Source organism: Bombus terrestris, chromosome 6 (assembly GCF_910591885.1).
Source record: "Bombus terrestris chromosome 6, iyBomTerr1.2, whole genome shotgun sequence".
NCBI classification, from domain to species: domain Eukaryota; kingdom Metazoa; phylum Arthropoda; class Insecta; order Hymenoptera; family Apidae; genus Bombus; species Bombus terrestris.
The window spans coordinates 2,648,473-2,674,263 of record NC_063274.1 but is presented as its reverse complement, the minus strand read 5'-3'; the positions used below and the strand labels follow the sequence as shown (position 1 = coordinate 2,674,263).

Genomic DNA, 25,791 nt, shown 5'->3' with positions numbered 1-25,791 from the left:
TTTTTTTGAAACCATAGTAATCGATGGTAAATAGCGTGCACTACTTTTCACAAGGATCTGAAGAACTTAATGGATTTATGGTAATAATATATGTATTTTATTAAAATTTAAAAAGAAATTAATGCTAATAGAAATGAATGGTTTTTATGGAGTCGCAAGACTATAAATTAAAATTAGTTATTACGAAATTTAACGATAGTATACTTCTTTTTCTACGATGAAATGCACGATCCTATCGAATAAAGATAAATAAAGTCAAATCAGAACGCAAATAAAGAGAAAGAAACGAACGAATATTTCTGCATGTAGTTGTTCGCAAGTGGAAGCGAATTTTCGTATGGCCTCAACATCCTGTAATAAAATCCTTTCACGGATTAAATTCTTTTTATACTCACAATTCTACGTCTGTAGCGTTCCACCAGGAATGCAAGAACATATTTTTTCTTATTCTTCTCTTCTCCTTTTATTGCTTAAATTATCATCTGTGTTCGTCCTCGGTGGCCGAACAATTCCTACGAAACTCGTCGAGCGCGTAGCACGATCATTAAAACTCCGTGAATAATTGGTTTCTCGCAAACAGCAGCCATTAAATCGTATGCCGTGTGATAACAATTCCACTTTAACGTCAACGAACTGTCCTCCACCCATGAACAAACCCATTAAGAAAGGAACACAAGCGATGTACCCGCCTTGGATTATGCTCGTTCCACGCGTACAGACGAATCTTAAGACTCGATGTTTCGATCATTTTGCGACTTAAGCGTATTTCCTGGAACGATGTCGTCTTTACGCGAACGAATTGTTCGACAATGGCATTCCTCGGTTCGTAGATAAATATATTCTAAGCGGATTACTCCTGCGAATCGCCACGATTTCGCGACTTTACCGCTGTATTTCTCTACCTTTCTCTTTAACATTTTATAATTTAGAATTTATATACGTAAATTATGCTTTCGTTTTAACAAACAGAAAATCGTTTCAAGCTTTCGGAAGGTATTTATCAAAAAATTGAAACGAAAAATCAATAAGAATTTCTTCGTTACTATCTGAAACTCAAGAAATTTCTTCTACTCTCTTTAGTTAAAAAAAAAATCTCTATCATCTCAAAGCCGGACTTTCATCATTTCCTTTGAGCCATTTATATTTCTCGTCTTTAATTCGATTTAAAATACAGTCGCTCACGGAAGTATCATATTTGAACATTTACCATACGAAATTTTTATGTATATGTCATATGTGTTATACAAATCTCTCAAAGAACACTGCGGAATTGCACACAAACAACAAGAACGACATTTCTTCCCTCGCGTCATTTTTTTTACTCCCTGCGTGTAACTCCGACAGAATCGATCTCCATTTCTCGTTCGATCGGATTAAACAGGGGCTTCAAAGCCACTTTTCATATCTCGAGGAAGACACACGGAAATCGAATATGGAGACTCGTTGGAGTGCGAAATAACACGAAAAGAGACTCGGAAGATGTCGTCTTGCTTCGAATCGCACGGTCCTTTGCGTATTTCGAGGATGCCAGAGGATTATGGGCAAGCAAGCGTCGCAACAGATCGACGGGAACAACCGTGAACACTCGTGGCCCATCGTGGTCGCAGAAAAATAATTAATCCGCTGCTGCAGAAATGGGAGAGGATTACAGATTAAGGGGGATACAACGAAGAAGCGAGTTAGGGCGCGGAGAAAAGAAGACGGAGAGGAAAGGTCGGATAAATCTCGCCGGTTCGTCGAGCAGGATTATAATATACGATTAATAAGGACCTCGTAAAAAGCACGCGTGATCGATCGGTTGTTCCGAGCCTGGTACGCACGGAATATCGTGGAATACAGAGTCGAGGCAGCTTCCAAGCGTTTGTATGTATTGTACGTGCAAATACCGACGAGGTATTTGCCGCACTGCTTTCTCGGTACAAGGCATACTGATCTCGCGGCCCGTTTCTTGCCGACAATTCTTGGAAAGTTGACTGGTAATGCGCCTCGCTGTGAATCTGACTTTTTCTTTTCTCTTTTTCTTTGATTTCTTCGAAATTTTTTTTCTTCCGTATTAAAAGTTGTTGGCTAGTTGGGATGCATAGAGGATACATAGCGGTGATAGCTTTTACAATTTATCGGTCTCGTATGGTGAAATTCGTGCAAGATTTTGATCTCGCGATAGTTACTCCTAAAGTAATTCTCTGTTCCTCAGATTTTTATATGTTTTTATATGATTGTCCTAAAAACTATACATATACATATATCATAGTATTTATACGGTGAATATGTCGATCTGTTAATTATTTTATTCTATAGGATTTCATCGTTTAATTGGAAGGATAGAACCGTTCATAGTTCTTTTATAATGTCAACGATTGAAAAACAGAAATTCGCGAAAAAAATTTATCGCTCGACAACGCACACGTATGTAGTAATAAGGAAAATCCCTGAGGATTCCCGAAGGCCGGCTCGATTCTTGTAAATAATTTATCAAACGACATATCCGGAGACGTTCTTCGTAGAAACACGATGCGCTACCGGATTCCAAATAACGTTAGATACAGAAACAAAAATGTCAGAAACGTTGATCGGAAGAACCCCGACGAAGCTTCGACGTTTCGCAAGAGGAACGAAAGGTCGATGCGAGTGAAAATTGAATAAAACAAAAGCTGCACTGACGAGGTGGCGCGGTGCATAATTAAAACAAACAAAGAGTGCTGGGAAGCATAGAATTGGCCGATGGTGGGGCCTTGTCGACCTTGCAGTTCGAACCCTGAATCTCGTGAGGGGATTCTCGCGAAGAAACCGTTGCGCGTGCGGTTTCCTCCGCTGACTAAAATAGTCGCAGGATGACATCGACGCTTGAAACAAGACTGATGCTTTTACGTGAGAGGAATAAATTGATACGTGCGGTAATGTTCACATTTGGGGGACCAGTTACGGAGTGCGAATAATTCTTTGGCCACCTTTTTAAGCGCAGGAAGATAGTTTAGTTAAGATTGCGTTTTTAGCAGGGAAACGTAAAAGGAGCGCGTAGGAAGTGAAGAAAAAAAGCTACCAAATAAAACAGGTTGAAATATTCAGAGAAATTGGAAAATTCAAATACGATTAAAAACAACTAAAAAATTGCAGATATCGAAACATTAAAAAATTCAAAGATCCAACAGCTATAAAATTCGAATTAGATTCGCTTCCTCGTCTTCTTACCTTTTGTTATTTTAAAGTAAAAAATTAAACATGTAATATAATGCTTAACGTGATCTAAAAAAAACTTCATTTCCTCCAACGACACTGCACCAACCCGAATAATTTTTTAAAACGCCGCTTGTCTCGAAGGCGTTTCGAGCACCACGCTTCCTCACGCCCGAAAAGTACAGCGTCAGATGATCAATCTTCCAACCGGTGCGATCCTTTGAATACGAAGGGGGCCTGGAAAGCTTAGCCTTCGAGGCTTTCGCGTTCAAGGTTGAACGGGAAAAGCCAGCGGGGTATCTCTTCCGCCGAGTAGGTGACCGATGGACGAACGGGGAAGAGAAGGAAGGTTGTTCCCGGATATTTATAACAGACCACGAGCAACGCAACGATAAATCAAAAAGCAGGCCCCGGCCAGGGATGAACCAGCTCCTGGTGGGGTCAGATCAGCTTTCGTTACGACGCAAAAGGAGAGAAGAAGGGTCGTAAAGGAAGGATAAAGAAGAAAAAAGAAGAGAATTGGAAATAAGGAGAAGCTGGACCACGGGAGAAGGACGCTCAGGGCCGTGATGAATGCAGGCCGAAAGGAGGCTGACCTCATCTACATTCCTGAATGTACGATGCCGGACTCGGGCTGCTCTTGATAATCAGCACGCCTTATCGTCTTTCGAGAGCCTCGCTTATTGTTACTCGCCAACCATACGCTTTGCAATCGCGATTCATTCGTGAATGCCGGATGAGAAGCGAATACGTTCATACATGACTCGACTAGCGTGCGTTCGCTATTGTTATTAACCGAGCTTTGTCATTACTGTTAACTGGCGGCGCATCTCCGCGTGATTCGTAAGATTGAATAATGAAAGAACGATTCTGTGCGGTATGGTGCTGGTGATCATTTTTCCTTGCTACTTTTGTATAATGGAGCGAAAAGATCGTATCCGTTGAACGTAACGTGTATGTGGTTCCGTTTTTGGAAAGAGCATTTCGTAAAATTGTTGGTAATTTGAAAAATTGCAGTTATTCGTAATAATTGAATTTTTAATAAGTTCGGATACAGTCGCGGATCGGAATTGGAAAAATTTTGCTCAGCCTATAGTCGTGTCGCGTGATTACTAACTCTTTTCAAGCTGAATCCATTGTCCAAATGGCATCTGACAGTTAAGAGGGGTCAAACTTCTTCGCTATTTCCAACTAACCCTCTTATTCCGCTTAAACTAACGCATTTCCAATACCATCTTTCGACAAGAAAATTATCACTTTTCCTCTAATCACGATGACGTGCAACGATCGTTCTGCTCACGATCAGATTGCTATCTACACCAGCGGTGTTTAAATCTCTGCCTGAACTTCAACTCCCTTTAACCGCAAGGCACGCTAATCTTTGTCCAACCGCAACCTGCATGAATAGTACGGACGATAAAAATGCTTCTCCATCGAGGCGTATCCACCACGTTACCGTGACAGCTACTCAAGAAGCTTCGGGATGCGAAGAATTGGCGATTTCACGTTCGCTAACAGGAACGATCGACTCTATTCGTTGAATATCGATTCGTTGGCGGGAGAATGGTGGTGATCGTCAATGGTTTCACCACTTGCGGGATCAGAGACGAGGCGCACACAGCGTGTAAGCATCGATAAAGCTTCGCTTAACCTCGGCCTGTCCGGACGCATTACTTCGAATGACTGGCAACCTGCCAGAACGGGGTTATGCGCGCAGTAAACGCGTGTGTAATGACGGGTTTCAGGACGTGGCACGAACCAACGGCGCCCTCAATGATGGTTGCTCCACCCAATACGGACCGAGCTTCGTGTTGTACGGCCAAAATTGGCGGCCGCCGCCAGATTCGAATAATGACCGGTATCGCGGCGATGCGCCGATTGCTCCAACTGCCGTATTGAAATGGCACGGTAACATGCGCTGCTTTAATCAAACGCGACCGAAACAACGTACGTACGTACTTACACCGTTGTTTTCAGAGTGATTGCAGTGTTTCGCCGCGAAAGTTCGTGCTGTAGGGTGGAATAATTCCATGGGAATATTTATGGAAGTTTTGGAAGGTTTTAGATTGAATTCTAAATATAGATCTTTGTATATTGGTAAATAAGAAGAGAAAAATGTATAGGGCAATTTTTGCGGACAAACATTTCTAACGTAAGTAACATACTCTGTGCTTTCAAATCTTTCGCGAAGTTTTCAATCTACGACGTTTAGCATTTGATTTCTTTAACTATAAAACATGAAAGATGTATCTCGCCGTGTTTATTTTTCCTGTGATCTCCATATAGAAAAACATATACATGCTATATCTATCGGTGAGTTAATGTACAGTAGATAAGTCCCAAGTGTTAAAATCTAAACATACCAGTTAAGAAACATCAGAGACCCGAAACAGCGTATCACAAGCATGTCCGAACGCATCAGGTATTTTATGAGGCGCAGAAGAACAAGCCCGATACGCGGGGCTGCTCCGCGTTTCGGCTCCTCGAGATACCTCGATTGTAAACGAGACTTCGGCACGGGTTTCCTCTTTCTTCATGGCCTGTTAGCTCCGTTCCATTCTGCCTCTCACCAGCTTGCCTCTTCTCGATTCTTCCCTTCCCCCACTCTTCTGACCACGTTTCTCCGGGCCCATTTTACCCTCAGGGGCCCGCGGCCTCGATCCAGTCCCCATTGTCCGCGTTGCGTTTCAAGATGCCGCCGCTGGCTTTAATGAGAATTTTAATTACCCAATCCTGCGGACTCCGCGCTCTCATGGCTCTGTTTCTCTCTTCCCCTCTTGTAAAATGCTCATGGACAGCCTGGCCGATTACTCTTGCGCAAGCAACATTGAAAACTCATGCCATGTCACTCTCCGTTACCCCTGTAACCATCCAAGAGAGCACGATTACACGAGTATATGTATATGTACTCAGATAAATTGCACGTGGATGGACCAGTGTGCATGTGTTCCTGGAGCGTGAACGACGTACGAGCTGAGTCGAGGTGATCGATCGAGGATAGAAAGCAACCACGTTACCTCGCTACATTTCTTCGAGATGCTTTCGATCGTATGCTAACGGTTCATGCAAAAAAGGTCGCGTTTTTTGAGAGTCGATTAATTAAGATTAAATTGGCCGTCCACTTCATGGGTGTCCGATATTTTTTGTGCATGGGGGGAGATTGGATTCTTTTGGAATATTTTAACTCTATTGCGATCCCCGAACATTTACATTTCAATCTTGTACTTCAGCACACTTTTATTTTAACCCCTAAAGGCCCATTTCGCCTCGTATAAATTTCGTAACACGTGCAAAGGATGCTTTTCTATCTTTCTTATGTAGTATCGGAAAAAAGGATAGGATTAGGATAATTTAGATTTGTAAAATTCTCCTAATACTATTTATTTAAGATAAATAAAAATAACAGAAATTAATTGGACAGAGAACGATAAATGTTCAACTTGAACTAAACGCAAGAATCTTATTCTACTCAAATCACTCTCGTAACTCTATAACGCAACAACTCGATCTCTCTACAACTCTACAACTCTCACTGACTCTCTCAACTCTACAACTCTAGTCTTCGGCTTCTGCACTCGCACGCTCTCGCTTCTCAACTCACACTGCACGCCTTTTGCATTCGTTCTCGTCGGCGTCTCAACTAACACTGTCTTTAACATCTCTTTGTCTTTTCCCGTCCTATCGGACACGTGTCCCGAAACGTCCGTGGCCAGGGTCACGCAGGCCCTTTCCACGAAACTATCCACTTGAAAGGACCGACGACACATTGATGTATACGACGATGCCGCGGCTCTCGCGACATTGTTTACGGTTCGGCCGATATCTTAGGCCTTTTGTCCACGATACTACACTTATTAATATTGAACGACATATTCAATAATATTAAAATAATTAATTCAGTTCATTCGACTATATTAATTTTTAAAACAAAAAGGTGTACCAGAGTTAGCCACGTTGGTTTAACTTCCACTCCTTTGACGATAGCTTCTAAGAGTCGATATTCTAAAGAAATCTGTAGCACAGAGTTAATAATTCTTACGCACGATAATAATTCTTCCATATTTTTCCCAAATTCGTGATATTTTTTAACGTTAGAAGAGCACCATTGACTCGAAAATAATCGAAGGACTGCAGCAGGCTCAACGTAATAACGAATACAGATATTTTAAATCGTAGACAGTGTTTTATATTAAAAATATATTAACATGTTATGGTAACAAAATAATGTTGCATTAAAAAACACAATAAAGCACAAAAGCTAAAAGACATACGAAAAAACGTCCACTACAACAAATATGGTCATGTTTTCTTTTAAACTAAAATAAAATACTGCGATAAATTCAGCAAATAATTTGGAGGCTTTTTAACGACGATAAAACCTTCAATCTCTAAACTGTTTTATCATCGTCAAAGTTGTTCCTGAAACGTTGTAACCATGACGAGTATAGTATATTTTTCTCAGGCCTGTCCACGAACAACATGTACGTGCTACCAGGTTTCTGATTAGTAGAACTCCCATTATCTTTCTTCTCAATATCGGCATTTTGGTCCTGCTTTTGTTTCAACCCAATGGGTGACTCTGTGTCTTCCGACTGCATCGATAAACCAGCAGGTCCTGTAGGAATTGTCGTAGGACTACTCGATCCTGTATTACCTCCTCCTCCATTCGAAGGCTTCTTCGTCACGTTCAGTCTTACGAACTTATCTTTTTGGTTCGTCAATTCTGAATTTATTTTCTCCTTGTCAGTGTTAGCTAGCTTCAGCAAATTGTCCTGATTATCCAAAGATTGAACATGTATAGTGCCTTTTAACGGCGCAATGCCAGTTTTATTATTTTTTTCGATTTCTTCTTTTAAATCAACAGCGGCTTCCCTTGAGGGTGCAATATCGCTTTTCACTGTCTTAGCGCTTGATTTTTGTGAACCAGGGAAGTTAATGGTCCCCATTAGTGGAGGAGTATCGACCTTGCTCGTTGTTTTATCCGAGATCTTAGAAGGAGCAGCGGTCGTTCCTTCTAATGGCGCTTTCTTCTGCTCTACTGATTTTAAAGTATCTTTTGATTCCTTCTTCTCAGAAGCTTGCGTTTCGCCTGATATAACCGAGCTTCCAGGAAACGCGTTCTTTGATTTATCTAACAATGACGATTTCGTATCGTTGGCTTTTTCTGCTGGAGTTTCGAAAGATCGTTTAGAAACAGTTTCTTCCGAAGGAGATTTCCCTGATACTGATGAAATCGGCTGTTGGGGTTGTTTGTTTCTGTTGAAAGCATTTTCAGCTTGATTTATATTAGAAATGCTAGTTTTAAACTCTTTAATCGTCGAAGTAGCATCTTCTCGTGCTTTAGAATCGTCTTTCTTTACATCAAACAAAAATTTCTTTTCCTTTTTCGTCTTCTCTTCTTGAAACTTCAATTCGGGTTTGCCCATTTTATTCGCCGCGTATTTTATCTCAGTGTTTGCAATATCATTCGCTTCTTTCTTCACGGAAGATATCTTCTCTGGTTCTACAATTTTCGACTGTTCCACCAAGTTCTTCGGTTCCATCAGCGTCTTCTTCTTCGTGGAAGAAACCTTCTCTGGTTCAACGATCTTCTCTTGATTCTGCATAGATTCTTTCGAAATGATATTAACGGAGGTTTTGTTCAGAATTCTTGGAATCTGTCTGACGTTTCTCGATGGGCTTCGCGATGGTATGATCACGCCGTAATCGATCAACGTGCCGTCCTTTTTTTTCTCGATCGGTTTCATCGACTTCAGAATCTCCTTAATTCGTAGGTCCTCGTTGGTCGCTTTAGTCGATAAATTCTTTCCTTCTGTTCCGGTCCGCTTTTCCTCCTTCACTGAAACATCAGCAGATCTGTTAGCACTTCCTCCTAATTCCTCTTTTTTGTATACTGTGTTTGAACTCTGTACATTTGTTCTCCCAATTTGCGAATCAACGCGCTCGATGACTACAGGCTTCACATATTTCGGATCTGTCTTCCATTTCGAATTCGATGTCTTTGTTTCACGTTTCTTCTCTACGTTGACGCTTTCTGGAAACACGGTGTCGTATTTAGCGATTTTTGGCGAACAACGAACCGTAGGAGCTACCGGAGTGTCAAGTTCCTTTTTCGCACTTTTTCTAGAATTAGTCGTAGTTTTAACGCGATATTTCGCCCTCTTTACTACTCTACTCGTGTTTTCAGGTCTTGTTTTTACTTCGGAAGTGCGTTTGATAGGCACCCATCTCGGCAAATTTTTCACGCGAACGTAGTTGATCACCGGATCAGGCTCGTTTGTCTGTTTAGTCACTGGTTTACTCGTTATCATATCCCTCTGATTATCAGCCTTCTGCGGGTCAGGTTTTGCAGACTCTATGGAACTACGTTGCTGAGTTGGTGAAACATCGGTACTTGATTTGTCTTCTGTTCTTGCGCTCACTTTTGCGTTCCCTTCCGTCGCAGTTATAGTAGACATACGATCGTATTTTGTTACATTCTTTGGAGTATTACCCTTCTTCCTGATCTTCTTGAAAGAATCCTCGGAGGACCACCAGGGAATCACGTTCGAAGGTGTTCGATTTTTAGATATCCCGTCTTCTTTGTTCATCGTTGGCTGCTGAGGACGATCATTCGATGGTACGTTCGGATTTGATGGTACGTTCGCGTTATTCTGAAAGATGGTCTTATTAGGATCCGCATTCGAGGAAACACCGTCCATGGTGTTTGGAATTGTTTCTTCCTTGCGTATGGAAGCGTGAATACCGCTCTCAGAAAAAGTGGTTTCGATTTGTGACGCGACGTTTTCAGACGTTTTAACGTCCGTCACATCGGAGACGTCCATGTACGTTGTTTTCATCGTTGGCTCACCTTTCGTCGCTAGATCGCCTTCCTTTCCTTTGCTCGTCGTTATTCCACTTTTTGGGATGTCCTGGCTGAAGAGATTCTGCGGTCTGTGAGGTTTTACAGGAGGCGCTGGTGGCGTGGGCGGCGTAGGCGTTACAGGTGAGGTTGGAGGTGACATATGAGGAGGATCCGTCTTCATCTCCGCGTTTCTAGGTTGTTGAAACCGTGGCTCGTTAAATTTCGCAGCAATCTGCAGGTTTAACACAGGTTTCGAACTGGTCGATGCCGTGATGTTCCTCGAGTGCTCGGCTGCCATGCTTTGACCCTTCGAAGGAATCCTGATCTCGACTTTGTCCACTGAACTGACGACATCCAGTTTATCCGCTCTGGCCACGATGCTCTTCAACTCCGACACCGGCTTCCCGTTTATTGAAAATTCGATCTGTTTCACTGGTATTGTACTCTCGCTAATGGATATCTGCATCGAACCGAAATCAGGACGTACGTTCATATTACTCATCTCGATCTTGTCAGTTCTGTTTCTCTTTGAGGAAATCACAACTGAGAGTTGCTCTTTGTTGCTACCGGCCGTTTTTGTCGCCGTCTCATCCACGTTGATGGATACCACGGACTCATTTTGCGAAGGAGTCATCCTGAGCTCAATTTGTGGCTCCTTCACCGAATTCGTCGGCGTGATTCGCGAAGTATTCACAGGCTCTCGTTTCATGTAGTCTATCGTGGAACTCGAAGATTTATCGATAGTTACAGTTTGCGAAGATGATTTTGTAGCGGATGGTTTTGAAGCAGGAGGTTTTGAAGCAGGAGGTTTCGAACTAGGTGGTTTTGAACCCGGTGGTTTCGAGTCAGGTGGTTTCGAACCAGGTGGCTTTATAGGACCATGATTCCACGATGCTTGCACTGTACTTTGAGTTTCATAGTTTGATACAGATTCGTTATCCTGTACTGTCGTGTTAGGTATCGCGTTAAGATTTGCGAATTCGGTCGCGGTAGTGTCAACCGACACTTTTTCCAGCATCTTTCTGTCTTTGATCTTCTTTTTGTGCGCGATCATCACCCTGTCCAACCAATAGGCACGCTCCTGCACCGACTGCAACATCCATTTGCTGCTCGAATCCGCCTTCTCGGTGATTCGTTGCAGATCCTTTATTATTTCGTCCATTTTCATTAACCAATTGTTTCGCTCCCGCGTTTTCGCCTCGTTTTTCTCGACTTCGGTTAAGCTTTGACTTCCACCAACGTTTTCACTTGCGTTGTTCGATGCAATCAGGCTTGGTTTTTTGTTTGCGTCCTCGTCGCCCATTACAATCATGGGAACTTGATTGAACTTCGTGGACATATTACGTTTAGATACTTGAGTACCACCGTAGTTATCGATGCCAAGATTCATCGCGTTGCTGTATTTTTCTATCATTGACGCGTACGACAGAGACTTGTGAAGCTCGTTGCTGTTTGCTGTCGCGATGTCTGGACTCCTGTCATCGCGTCGAAAATGAAAACGCGTCGCACAGGATGCGTTACTGAATGTAGCGTCTTGGTTGAAGGCATTTAGACCAACGTCTGAGATGTTCGTATTCCTAGTTTCTTTACGTTTATTATTCCATTCCAAAGAAACCAAGGACGCGGTACTAAACGGACTTCTATGGATCCCATTGATCATAACCGAACTCAGATTGTCCCTTAGCATCTCTGAACTACTCGAACCATACATTTTATCGCTGTAGCTGGCTATCATCTGCGCGTATGGTCGAGGTTCTTTCTGAATTGATCCTTTAATTTCTTTCGAAACATCCAAATGATTTGCCTTTTTCGTCAAATCTATCGGTTTCTCGATATATTCCCCAACGTTGCGCAGTTTACAACCACTGGATGGCCTTTTCACTTGACACGCCGAGATTAGTGGTTTTCGGATACATTTTTCCGAAGAAACTCCCTCCAGCGAAATCCTTTTGCCGCGTTGTTGCGTCGACACCGTTTCATTGTTTGTTTGCGGGCAGTGAAAATTCCTGAAGTCGCTGATCTTTCTGGTTCGTGATAGCAAAAGCGGTGGCATCTCCAATAAACAAACATCCGATTTCTGCCTTTTGCACATATGTTTGACATCTTGTTTCAGTGTCACAGTATCTTTGAACATAATTTATTACGAGTTAGAATAATGAAGATGACGTTTAAACAAAGAAATACAAGAGGAAATGGAAAATCTTATTGAAAATTTTAATTATAATCATATAGCAAATGTAAATATTTTTTCGTAGGCATATGAAAATTTGTATTATTGTATTTAAGAACATTCGAATATGTTGGAAAACCTGCAATGATGTTATAACAGAGAATAATTATTCTTATGGAATCTTACTGGATGGTATCCGACGAGGGACGTTAATACCAAGTACACATTTCAAACGATTCATTGTATAGGTATATAAACCGTGTAAACTAATTTCAATATTTTAAAATTCAAAATTCAGGTAGACGATTTTATACATAAATTTTTACTCGTAATTTTGACAACGAATCGAAAAAAAGAATGAAAGTTTTTGATATGATCTTTCTACCACTCGCGATATACCATGTTGAAATGTCAATCGGGTTATACGAAAAATCCAATCAAACAAAGGAATTTACATCTCGATTTTATTCGTCGAATCGCTTCAAGCGGTGAATTGATTAATAAATTATGTATACATTCATATCTCGTTAGTAAAATATTGTAGAGATATTCCTATAATTTTTACACAGAATAGCAGTTATGTAATATTTTTAAATATAAAATAACATTTTCGAACAATATTTTTCATTTCGTAAATAACCATTTCCAAATAAACTTCGAAGATAATTGCCCTTTCCGTAGAAATTAAACATATTTCGATCAGAAAACTCTCCTTTCGAAATAAAAAATATTTTAATTAAAAAAATGCACGATACTCGTTCGTATTAAACCATCGACTTTCGATCGTAATTTTAAGTATTCGTACGTGTTCTTTTAAGTATTCGCGAAAATCGAGTATGCTGGCAATGCCTTTGTGTCACTGCACGCCGTAAGTAAACTTCGAAAAATGGTACTGGCGGCACTTTCAACTCAACGAAGGCTCGCGCGGTTAGATCGCAGGATAAGGATTTTCAGGATCGCTGTCGGCGTTAAAGTCACGCCGGCATCTTCGACGTGGCACAATGCAACGAATCGAAGCCCCCTCTATCTTCGCGATCTTTCCTCCTCTTTTTTCTTCTCGTGGATGCTACGTAATCCGTGATACGAATCGCGCAGAACGGTTGAAGACAATTGGAGCAATACGTTGATTTTATATCGATTTGAAGATGTTCCCATTTTAACATATTTTTTCGAGGAAGAGAAAATTGAGAAATTTGACCCCAGTGAAATTGTTTGGTTAAAGCGTAGAGAAAAACGGTTCATCGTCACGTGAAATTCATTTGTCGAGGTATTTATGGATATTGTGTATTTGGTAGAATATTTACACAATTAAATTATCTAATATTTATTTAACATATAATTGTATAATTATCTAGCGTAGGGAAAATGTAGTTGTGTATCTACAGTTACATAAATAAATACAGTTGTGTATACTAAAATACTTCGATTACCTGTAGAAATGACATTGGAAATTTTTCTGCCTCCTGCCAAACAATTCGCAAGCAGAAGGACAAACTGTGACTAACGTGAACGCATTTTAGGACCGTCTGAAAGTTATCGCAAAGTCAACCGATTCACACGTCGACGTAAAAATCCGCCGACGAGTTACATATTTACACTAGCCATCGTAAAAATCATACGAAGAGATCTTCTCACGGATATCTCTCTTAATCCTAAACACCATCCTTTATTTTTCAAGATTGAATAGAAGTAAAACTATAATCCTCTTATGGCTCTACATATATTTTCCAATGTAACTATCAATTTGCATTCTATTCGAAAATGTCAAACGTGAGATGCACCCGGAAAGGCAAAACCACCGATTGGTTCCGCGTATAATCTTACCTGCAGCGCAAACTACACGTTGATCGATCATTCGCGAAGTCCAGATGGCATTTCGACGTTGCTGATGTTATCGCTACGTTCTCAGTAATTTGTCGCGTATTATACTATTTTCTTGAAAATATTAACAACATATTCAATTTATTACGGAATTTAACGAGATTTAGAATCGATTGAGGAAAAGGAAGAGTTGATTTCTGGAAGCTATTCGAGAGAACGGAATTTATTATTTTTCCTTAACCAAGGAATTATTGTGTAGTTATTTCTATCGTTCATACATTTGTTGAACAATAACTGTTGCATTGATATATAAAATTATCGCAAAACAAGTACATCACGATATAACGAATTGGGAATTTTTCTTTCGAGTTTCGTCAAGTTATTACTCTCGATAATTTTTGCAGCCAAGGCCCAAATATCAAATGTTGACATTTCGAAGTGTTTGTATTCCCGTTGATAAGAACCTGCGTACAAGATCACAAGGAACATCAAATTTATCGTAAATTGTTATCAGTAAAATACTCCATATTGTGTCATAACGAACTGTATGTTCGTAATAGTTCGATATAAACAATGTAAATTCGATTTAATACAAAGACACAAGCTAAAAAGGCAAATTAAACATCTACACTTTCCCTAAATTTCCTTGTTCACGTTTAAACGCAAACTGATTCGTGTGGTAATAAATGTCTTATAATGAAAACGCGTCGCTTATTGTTTAAAATTCAGAAGATACTTAATGACTGGTAATAACGAAATTACTGGCTCGTCAAAATTGCAAAGATGACAATCGTACGCATAAGCGTGAACGTGTAGTAATTAGCATGTCTTGATAAAAATCAGTTACGAAGAGGAAGGCAGTTTATATACCTCACGTGCGACGAAATAACAATAATTATTATCATTACGTTGCTTTATCACGTGCTACTTCACGAGTCGGGCAATAATTTCGGGCTACGAATTCTTCCCTACAGGTGGTCAGAACGTTTGCTCATTTGACTAATTACCGGCCCTCGATCTGCTGTCCCTTCGTGATTCCTCACGGATCATCCCGAATTATTAACCTTCACTCTGTGATACTTACATGACTTACTGTTATGTACAGAACATTCTTCTTATACTGTTAATTAATATCGCTGAAAATGAAATATTACACGTGTATTCTTCCTCTATATATATCTTATTCCTTGATGAGACAATACACAAAATGTATTGCTTCGAACAACAGACAAAGTACTTAAATTCTTGCAACTAGATACTGCAGCTTCGATCATTAGATCGCGATAATAAAATAAAAAAAATGCAGACTCTGGGAGAGATTAACGATAACAGTGAACGATGTACCATTGAATAAAACAAAAAATTATTACATAAACTAAATTGATTTTTATAGTACAGTAATTTAATCTGCGATCACGAGCGGATTCCTTAATTAAGGCTTAGAGAGAATTCGTCAAAGCTTCCGAAACGTCGTTTACGAACGAAGCTTCGCGTGTCGATCAGCTATTATGGCACACTGGGAACAGGATCGAAACTGGCGGTCGAAGGTGCCGGGTCGGTTTCGCGAGCGGTGATTCTTGGAAATTCGAAAGTCTTCCAGCGAGATTGACCGGTTCTCGGGGAGATTCGCGGTGGCAGATACGTGCAACACGAAAGGCCACGGCGTTGCTTCGCCGTGAACGGGCAAAGTCACGATCTGGAGCTGCACGAGGTGCAGAGGTCGAGCAGCGAGGAGCAACTCACTTCGTGCCTTGAAATTCTATCGTGGTGCATGGTCAGAGAGAACGAACCGGCGCAGTCTCTCTTCAAGACGAACGAGGCTGATCGTGAGCGGCGATCCACGAGAAGGTTTTCAGTGTTTCCTTTTCTTTCTTTTCGTCGCTTTCCTTCGGCTACCTCGTGCCTAGCTCGATCTACTGAAAACCATCACGAAGTCACGAACATTATTAGCAAGTTGCGGACTCGACCCAGCCGCAAACCGGACCATTTCGCAAATAAGAAGCTTACGACGATTTAACGAACGTTTCACCGTTTCCACGAGCCGCGCTTTGCTTTCCGTATAGACGCGGATCCCTGCGGCTGCTAATTATACCAGACAATTTGCGTAACACGTGAATGTATAAAAACCGATAAGATCAAACGACGGAGTTTTGTATCGGAAATCGTAGTAGAAACTGGTCGAAAGCCGTCAAATATTGAAACTCCATTAAAGACGTGGATTTCAAACTTCGTGTTTTCTTTAGTGGATCATAATCAAACGCCGTTTAGATTCTACAATTTAATTTCAATAGCTAATCTAAACGTGATGCATATTTAAATTAGGAGCGTTTAGAAGAGACTCGCTAATCAAGTTTCTATTTGCGGTACTTTTTCAGATACCAGGTTTAAATAATAATCAATGGTACTGTAATATTCAGTGCTAAATATACAGTGAGAAATTTCTACATAATTTGTACTGTTTGACTATACTTTAAAGTAGCTTCTCTCTTCCTCGTCGATCAACATGGTGCATGTGTAAACCAAGCAAAATTCCTCGAAAATTTTCCAAAAATAATTCCTTCAGCCGCAATTTGAATCTCGTATCGCGTTAGGTTTCTATGCAAATTACGACTTGTGTTAGATTCAAATATCGAAATTCCTACGCTATTATCAGAATGCTAAACTGCCGATCGAAAAATATCCGATAACAGCACGAAGCACGGCAATCTCGATTTGGCATAAATTGCATAACGCGCAATTGCTCCGTTGGGATTTGCATCGAAAGGGAAAATGGCCCAACGGTCCGACGATGGATCGCGATAGAAGGGGGAGGGTCGTGGGTCCGGTCGGGGTTCGCCTTTACGGCGTCTGATCATACAATCCCTCGCTACGAGAGCCGTGGAAGATAAAATGTTGAGCCATATACGGCCCAGTGGGAAAGTGAACCGGCGCTGGGACCACGGCGGTTCGCTCTCAGTTGGTTAAGCAGAGGCCGTTTTTGCCGGGACAACACAGGCCGACGGCGGCAACTGTGCCGTGTTCTAAATCAAAGCTCGTTCGCGAGCAGATACCACGAAAGACGTGTAGAGAAAAGAAAGAGAAAGAGGTAAAAGGGTTCTGTGTGATGGGGCCAGTCGAGCTACGGGGGAGGTGGAGACGGTACCTTGGAACGTATCTCAGATTGGGCATCCTCGAGATACCTTAACGTATCCTCTCGTTGGTCCGAATGCATCGAAATCGCGCTCACGTCCGGCTTTACCGTTACACCGCGTTTATTCCTCCTCTTTTTCTTCGTGCACGATACTACTCCCCTCATCCCCCTCCCTGTTTGTCTTCTTCTTCCCCTTTTTCCCAGCCCGAGTCTTTATTCTTCATCATCTTCGTCGCCGTCTGTTATTCGCCTCTCCTTAATTTTTTCCGACCGTTCTTCTGGCCCGCGTGCTCCCTCTTCTTCGGTCAATTATCGCTGAGTCTCGGAGCTTGATTGACGATCGATTCGACTCCCTTTGACCGGCACAATCCATTTCGTCGCACACCTGGGTGGGGTTCCCGCGTGTCGCGTTTCGACCTGCCGCCACACTCTCTCTCTCTCTCTTCTGTCGTCTCATCTTCCAGGACTATTCCAGGACTTCGTAGGACTCGATTCTTCTCTCGCTGTTCCGTTTATCACAGCTTCGTAATCAGACTTCTTCTACGAAAGATAGATAACACGTGCATGTTAAAGTAACGCTGACGAAAGGGCTGACAGCAAAATGTGGCGGAGAGAAAAAGGGGAACTGTACCGTTAGCTCTGGCACGTACAGTTTACGGAGATATTCTAACGCGGTGGAAGTTGCTGCCATATTTCATCCGGCACTTTTCTACCTTTTCTCTTTGTTTTCTGCGCACGAGAGCTGACTCTCCCCAACGACGTGTGTCCTGCGCGATCCCTCGTTACGATAAATCATGCACGCGATATGCTCACGAAGAAATATTACACGTGGGTAAATAACGTTAATTTATGTTAATCGCTCGGCCGTACTTCACGCTCGTTTATTGCCACGACTGGCGCCGCAAACCCTGTCCGCTCGACGTTTCGACAAACGTCACGGTGCACCCTCGGAATTCCACGCTCTCGATCCATTAACAACGATCCACAGACGACGAAATCGGTGCGCGGAATTTTTTGCGATAATCGAGGTAACCGTGTCACCGACCTAACCCGGAGCCCAAGATATTGGACACTCAAGGTCACTGTTAAACATTTCCAAACAGGCTTTTACAAACTGTTAAGTTGATTGAATTTTTACAGACGTATAAACGTTAATATTATAGGCATAAGTTCGATAAATTTTTACAGACGTACGATGTAGAATAGACGTTGGTGCCTTAAGATCAGGATTTATCGTAATTGAGACAAAAATGTGTAATTTTACCATTCCTTTGTTTGTATAAATAAGAGAAAGTTTAATATAGACATGATATAACACGATAGCACAAAAACGGAAATGACTTCTGAAAGAAATGGTAAAAAGCTCGCGATTTATAAAATAGAAAATTTAACAAGGAGTTTCAACCATTTCAACGATCTCTCAGTTCCGTCATAGTCCTTCACTCGCACCATCTTCCAATTCACGGAAAGCCAATTCAACAAACAATTTCTATAAACATCCACGTATTTTACGCGACGAACATCGCAATACCGTGGCTTTGATCGCGTTTCCTGGTTGATCGCGAGCTCCTCGGATGGCTGTTGTTCACTGGGCACAGCCCCCGCAACCATTGTCGTACAGACGTTACACAGTGTGGAGGACAGTGAATCGAGAGGACCAAGGGAGAGAAAGCGAGTGTCGAAGCCTTCACCCGCATACAAATTGATCCTTTTTGCCGGTGCTGCGTCGCGTCTGGGGCGGCAGCTAGCGTGTCCGGTGTGGCTGGCCACCGAAAAACCGGCCTGGACACGGGTACAAGGGGGTTTGTCGCGTTTTGTGGAAACAATCAGCAGGTTGTCGCGAAACAAGGATATGAATGCATAAGCAGCGCAGTTAACACGGTTGCTCGCCGTGTTCCCCAGCCCTTTTTTTGCCACGATTTCTCCCTCAAAAGATGCCGCTTTTATGCTCTCGGTAGGGCTGCCTCTCGCTGGAGAGGGAAGAAAGACGAGGGACAAGGTCCAGACTTTAGATAAAGCAGGATGCCGGAGGCCCGAGAAGCAGCCTCGAGAAACATAGGTGGACGACTTGCGTCGATAAATACAACCGACGTTGTCCGTATGCCGGACCCTGGTCTACCTCGATTCTTCTTTCCTTTTTTCCTTCTTTACTTCTCTTTTTCTTCTTCTTTTTGTCTTCCTTCCTTTCTTTTCTTTTCTTACTCTCGTCGTCATTTTGCGAACTCTGCTCCGGCATTCGCGGCACCGCGTTCGACTAAGCTTCTCTTGGCATTCTTCCCTCCGTGGTTCGCCACTTGAAGAAAATTCCAAAGTTTTTATTCGTAAAAGACACGACTTCCTTCCTTCTTCTCTGCCAAGCCTTCAGAAGCGTATTTTCGTCGCCTACGCCCTTTCGGGCTTATCGTCGTTTATTATCGAGCCAAGCGACGCGCGACAGCTTGCATCCATTTGTCAATAGCGCTGATTCTGATCCATACTTTCGAGAGAGTCGATACGGAGACTCGATTCTGCAATTTGTTCGCTGATATTAGGTGGCTACATATATTGTGTCCATCTTATAACGTCCATCTATGCGTTGCATTGTGATTTCTTTATAAAAATCTTCGGATTTATCGTCGAAACAAGAAATCGTTGAAATTTTTACGATCTCGGTTTAATCTCTAAAGCATTTGATTCTTGTCTCCTTTAAAGCAATGTTAGCGTGATTTATATCAACGCATACAGCGTTGTTATCACAGAACTGCAATCAGGACTTGCACAATAACCTAATATTTCAAAAAAGAAGAACAAGTTTGGAATTGAAATTGCGAAACGAAATTGAAGTTTATCTGAAAACGACAAGGAGTACATTGCTTCGATGAGAAATTCCGCGGTGATACGATATAAATGCAATATTGCAGGAACTCAAGGTTTATTTATCTTACGATATCTTTATTTTGGCAAGTCTGCGAACCACACCACACCTCTTAATCTCTCCTCGTTGATATTAATAAAACGACTGTACTGGATGACACTAGTTTGCAAACAGTCGACACCACGATGTATCGCGAATCTGACAGATTGCGATGTTCGTCAACGTTTCATTTATTTTGTCCTCGTGACACGACGAATCAAAACACTTTGAAATATTTTTAATTTAATACACTCTACACCGATCATTATTCCAAAGGAGCTGTTACATTTTAAGATAATAAGCTATTATTTTATTCTGAAATAAATTATGAAAATATGTTTTGCCAATTTGTATAGGCTGTCACTAATTTTAGCTCCTTGTTAATCATTGTCAACTATGGATCTATAAAACTCATTAATTTAGGTTGCGTGATACGGTATATTTGCTTTCGATAGCCAACAAGGTTTAATGTTCTTTTCTATCTCGAAAGATATCAGGAGCGTGTTTCGCGCAACCTTCTGCAGTAACCAGTTAAACCGCCTCGTTAACCAAGCAATTTCTCGCGCACAGAACAGAAATATCAAAATTCGGGACGTGTATATCAAAGCTTTTTCTCTTTCGAGTAATTACAAGAGAAAGGCCCGCGATATCGTGATACACGACCATGACGACCACGTGCATTTCCATTTGCCTGGCTCAACGTATATACCAGCGGATTCGAGACTCTGAGGACAAACGAACGAGACCATGGGCGACACACCCCGTTGATTAGTCACCGTGGCAAGGATCGACGTGTCAATTCGTTCGATACAACAATGACAAATGCATTTTGCTCGATTTCATCGAGAAAAATTTTGCACAGTCGATTCTGTCGATGTCAACGGATGATAATGGCGATCAGATGTGTCGAGTTTTATTCTAACAGCAGATAACAAATAGCCAACGTTAATTATGTTCGAGTGGAAACTTTACGACTTCTTTCTTGTAAACGATACACGAAGGTGTGTTTCTGCATAGTTACTGGGTTATGTACATATGTTGTACGTGTTCGCCATTGTGTACAAACAATCGAAGAACGTAACTTGAAACATTAAACAAACGATCCGAAAATATAAACAAATAGTCCGATAAGCAAACAAATCGATGTATAAAGTCGGTGATACGAATAAACAAGTGGAAAAAGTAAACAGTCAACTTGAAGATATAAATACAGAAATTGTAATCAAATAGAGAGGAGCAGATAAACAAACCAGAAATGTAAATAATAAATTGAACTGTTGCATAAGTATGAAATGACTTCAATACGCAATAATCTTTCAGGGATCTTTATCAAATAAATCTAAATAGAAAATATCTAATCATATTCTTCGTAAATAACAAAATGATAATTGACCGATGAACAGTTTTATAATTATAAATAAGATGTAATTGTAAAATATCTTATACGCTATTAGAAGATTAAAATACGAGGAAACTGGAAGCATGGCCGAAATTGCAAGTATGAATCACCAGAATACAGATCGTCTACGAGCATAATTGCGAAACTTTCTCTTGCTTCTCTCGACTTAGTCAAAAAAACCCGTCGTTACAAATACGCATTATCTTGCATCTTGTTCAGCAACAAGTTTCTAACTCTCGTTGCTAATGAAACGATCCAACTTGTATATAGTACGTGAAGTGTAACCCTTTCGACGTGGCCAATAAGAACAAGAACACCTCGGATTTCTACTTCAGTTTCTGAATAGCCCTAAACGAAGGAGGTGCCCTAAAAAGGGACCAACGAGTCTATCCAATAAGCCCTGCATTCAGTTGGAAAGTTTCTGAAAGAGGTGCAAACAATGGTATGTGGCGCTGTATAATGGCACCGAAACAGTCGAGGTTCAACGAACGATCAATCAAAATGCGCTCGAACTCATTAACAATCGGGACAAAACGTGCAATTAGCCGCTAATAACGTGTCCGACCAGAGTTACCCTGTCAACCGGAACGCACAGACAAAACCGGTTCGTTCCTCGTGATTTGTTCGCACGATTTTTGACAAAATGAGCACGCATTGGCAAATCGAACAGTATCGCCGTGAACGTGGTGAGAAAACGTTTTAAAAAAAGATCACGCAGATCTTGTTACGTTATTAATTCAATGGACGTGTACGAGAGTTCTTAATCCTTTCTCGGTGTGACGTACTGTGGCGGTTATTTCGAAATGATTCTACGAGGTCACAGTAACGTATTATGCGAAGGTTGATAAGCTTGTTTGATATAAAAACAAAAAGAACAGTTTCGGAGAAATATCTTAGAATAAGAGGGAATAACATTGTTAATGAGAAACATGGTTTCGTAAGGACGAAACTGGCACAGGACTTAATAGATCTTGAAAGCTAGGCGATCGCAGATGTCTGATTGATACGATCCGCTTTCACGAGGCTCTGAGTAAGGTTTCTAGGAGAGTATTGCTCGATAAGCGGGTATTCTACTTTGTAAATTGCAAACAATTTATAACCTTCCATTGCTATTGTTGCGTATATTGAAATAGGAGAAATGAAATTGAATACGACAAATATTGGCGAAGTAAACGTCCTTGCTGTACGAAATTGATCGAACTTCTTCACAGTATAACACAAATATAATACAATAAATTTCACATGTCCAACGTTGTATTTAGATTTTTCTACACCTATGGAAGATTTAGCGATGCAAGAGTGCATAGAATATACAAAACATGCAAGAATACATAAAGTATCCAAAATTCAGTATTCTTTATAATACTCAGTAGATGAAACAAGCTTGTGCTTAGTTAGCTCTTCCTCTTTTAGACATATTCGTATTACTAATTTCCATCTGTAATCTATTTACTGCGCTGTCAGAGGATTGTCAAACCGTCGCGTACTTATCAAGAATGCCAATACGGATAGGTAGCACAACCAGATCTAGATCCTGAACCAGGATTTTCAGTTGGCTCCCGGATGACCCCGATGAATTTAAATATTCACGCTAGTTTAACCAAACGCTTCGCGAGCCCTCAGCTTGCAAGACGTCCCACGTCTTTCTCACCGGCAGACAGCCTGGTACCACGACGACAGTCGCTTCTATGAGCGAGATGGACAAAGATGGGAAACTAGTTAGAAAGGGGAGAGCCGAGAGAAAGAAGCTCGTGCAAGAAACGAAGAGCAAGGGAATAAGCGAAGACGAAGCGCGAGGAATGCTCGACAATCACGATCGACACGATCGAACGGCCGCTCATCGACTTCGAGATTGAACGACTGAACCGTAGTCGGGCAGCGGAGGATCGTAATTAATAGAAGAGCGACAGAAAGGGGTGAGACTGACCAAGACGAGACTGGTGGTAATCAGGCTGCTACTTGGAAGGGAGGACTCGACGAAACCCTAGTCGACGTCATTTGTTTAAGTTGATCGTTGGCCGTCACGGCCGAATAAGGCAACCCGTGTTCGCCACTCTGCGGGGAGTGCGAAAGAACAAAGAAGGAGCCGTGAGAGGGCCTCCGGGATAAGATCGTGTCACGGCCAGGAGGAAGATGAAGAAAGAGAGAAATAAAGGGAGAGAAAAGGGCGAGGGAAGAGCAGACACCTGCTGTTCGCTGCATTGTCTCTCTTTTCTCTCGTCTTCTGCTCTCCTTGTCCTCTATTCTTCATCCTTGTTCCTCTTCGTCACGTTCTCGTTTCTTCTTCTTGTTCTTCTTCTTCTTCTTCTTCTTTGGATCTGTTCGAAACAATCCACGAGACCTTTGGCGAGGAAGGGAAAGAAGGCGAGCCCTTTGGCCGAGGCGACGACAAAACAATTGCCGGCGTAAAAGGCGAATAGACGTTTTTTCGCGATCGGTGTGCTCTATTTCCAAATCGAGGTACGCTACCCGAGTATGGGAATCGATGCTGATCATACGGTGTCCTGGAAAGCTGAATACTCTCGGGAAAAATCACGCGACACGCAAATATGTCGCGTCAGACAATACCACTTTATGCGTTTAAATTTGTTCGTGAGAACAAATGTGCCGATTCGTTCGAGTGTCTTGGGCTTGATTCATTTAAATATTACCTAATGACTTAGGCGAGTTGATACTTAGCGTAGTCAATATATTTAAAGCTGTTCGCAGTATAGAGTTGTCGTTCGTTAAGTGTTGCTTAATATGCGTATAGAAGATAGTGCGTACATTCGCTCGATATAAAATTGCCCGATACTAACTCGCTATAAGAACGCTCGATAATAATTAACTCATTGTCTTAACGATCGTGTTTGTTTATTTATACTGGTCAGGGGAGTACCGGAAAGTTTAAATTCAACTTCGGTTGACGATTGCTCGTAGCTGCTATATTCTTTAGTTCGGAGTTTGTTTATTACGTTTCGTATATCACAGCGGTGTTAATATTCCGAGGTAAAACAACAACATGATTCGAATTGTCCTATGACTCACGCGTCGCTACAGTTGATACTATAAATATTCTATTATTACCATTTCTCTATCATTTCTTCAATGATGGATGGGTCACTGTTATCAAGCGTTAAACATTTTAGCAAAGAGCCAAATGAAAAGACTTTTCACTCTCGTGTGACAACGCGTGATTGTAGCTTTGAATAAACGTACTAAAAATAGTGAAACTACGATATCTGGCTATACGATACCAAACATTAAAAAATTATTATATTCTTAAATAGAGAAACCATAAATTCTTTATGATAATCCCGTGAATTTTTCTGAATGGGATATAAAATTTTGAAAACTCTAATGGTGAATTATTCGTATTACAGACGTGAAACGGTCCCGTGACACAAACCATGCAAGTAACACGGTGAAGAGACAGCGATGGCAGCAGCGGAAACGCTTCTTCGAGACTCTTCCGATATTCTCCTTGTTCGTGACGGTCGAAGAGAGCACGAAGAAGTGGGAATCATTGTCGAGATCACCTTGGCAAGGTCCATGGGTTCGTAAAGGGCATGAAAGCTCATCATGTTTGAATACCGACACGGGCCACGAACGCTGTCGACCTGCAACCTCCTCGGCGTGACTTTTCTTCTACTGATCGTCGCCGGTAGCTACAATGTGTCAGCGGATCTCAGCTCCGAATTTGTCAAAGGAAAAAGTGAGTTGTCCTTTTCCGAAACATCGCTTAAACCATTTGCGATTTTCATATTATTGGTATAAAAAAATTATTTTATATATGTACTAATTCTAACGAGATTTAAATGTCAAGTAACGTAAGACTTACTGCGATGGTACGAAAACAATTTGTATAAATATGCAACTAATTTGTTATTAGTTACTAGCTGCTATAGCTATGTTTTTTTACGTTCTAAATTTTTGACATTTTGTAAAAAGTAAATTCGTTTAAATAAATTATAGACACAAAACCGATAATGTTCGAGTAAAATTTAGCGATCTAAAAGTTGCAAATATATGCAAAGAAAATATGTTTACAGAATCGTAACGGTAGAATAGTAATAGACGATACGAAACACAGTGCAGTTTGGAAATAATTTATACAAAGTGCTTTCATCGTTCCGTGTATTCGTTTGTACGGCTAGAAACTGAAAATTAAATATCCTCTAACTCTCCCAAAATTACATTACTTGACCGTTTTAAAGTATTCATAACCGAAAGATTAGAAAATCCTCGAACGAGCAATATTCTCAGAAAATGTCTCGCTCTTAAACATTTTTAATCTTTCGGCTATATTCGTACAAGACGCACTAGAACCACTACGAACGTCAAATATTAGCCTGGGAACATCGATCGTACCGTTCGACCA

At 41.3% G+C, this 25,791-nt stretch overlaps 1 protein-coding gene across 4 annotated transcripts in view; it reads left to right on the top strand.

Annotated features, from left to right (window-relative positions):
* LOC100645521 (epidermal growth factor receptor) overlaps positions 1–25,791 on the top strand; it is a 175,750-nt gene that overhangs the window by 119,358 nt on the left and 30,601 nt on the right. For 3 of the 4 annotated variants that reach the window (XM_012309316.3, XM_003395879.4, XM_012309315.3), the window contains exon 2: positions 24,794–25,125. The exons of the other annotated variant lie outside the window; for it this stretch is intronic. In XM_012309316.3, coding sequence (XP_012164706.1) covers positions 24,993–25,125 — 133 coding nt within the window. In that variant the 5' untranslated portion in view covers positions 24,794–24,992. The remainder of the gene's footprint in view (positions 1–24,793; positions 25,126–25,791) is intronic. 4 annotated transcript variants of the gene reach the window in all.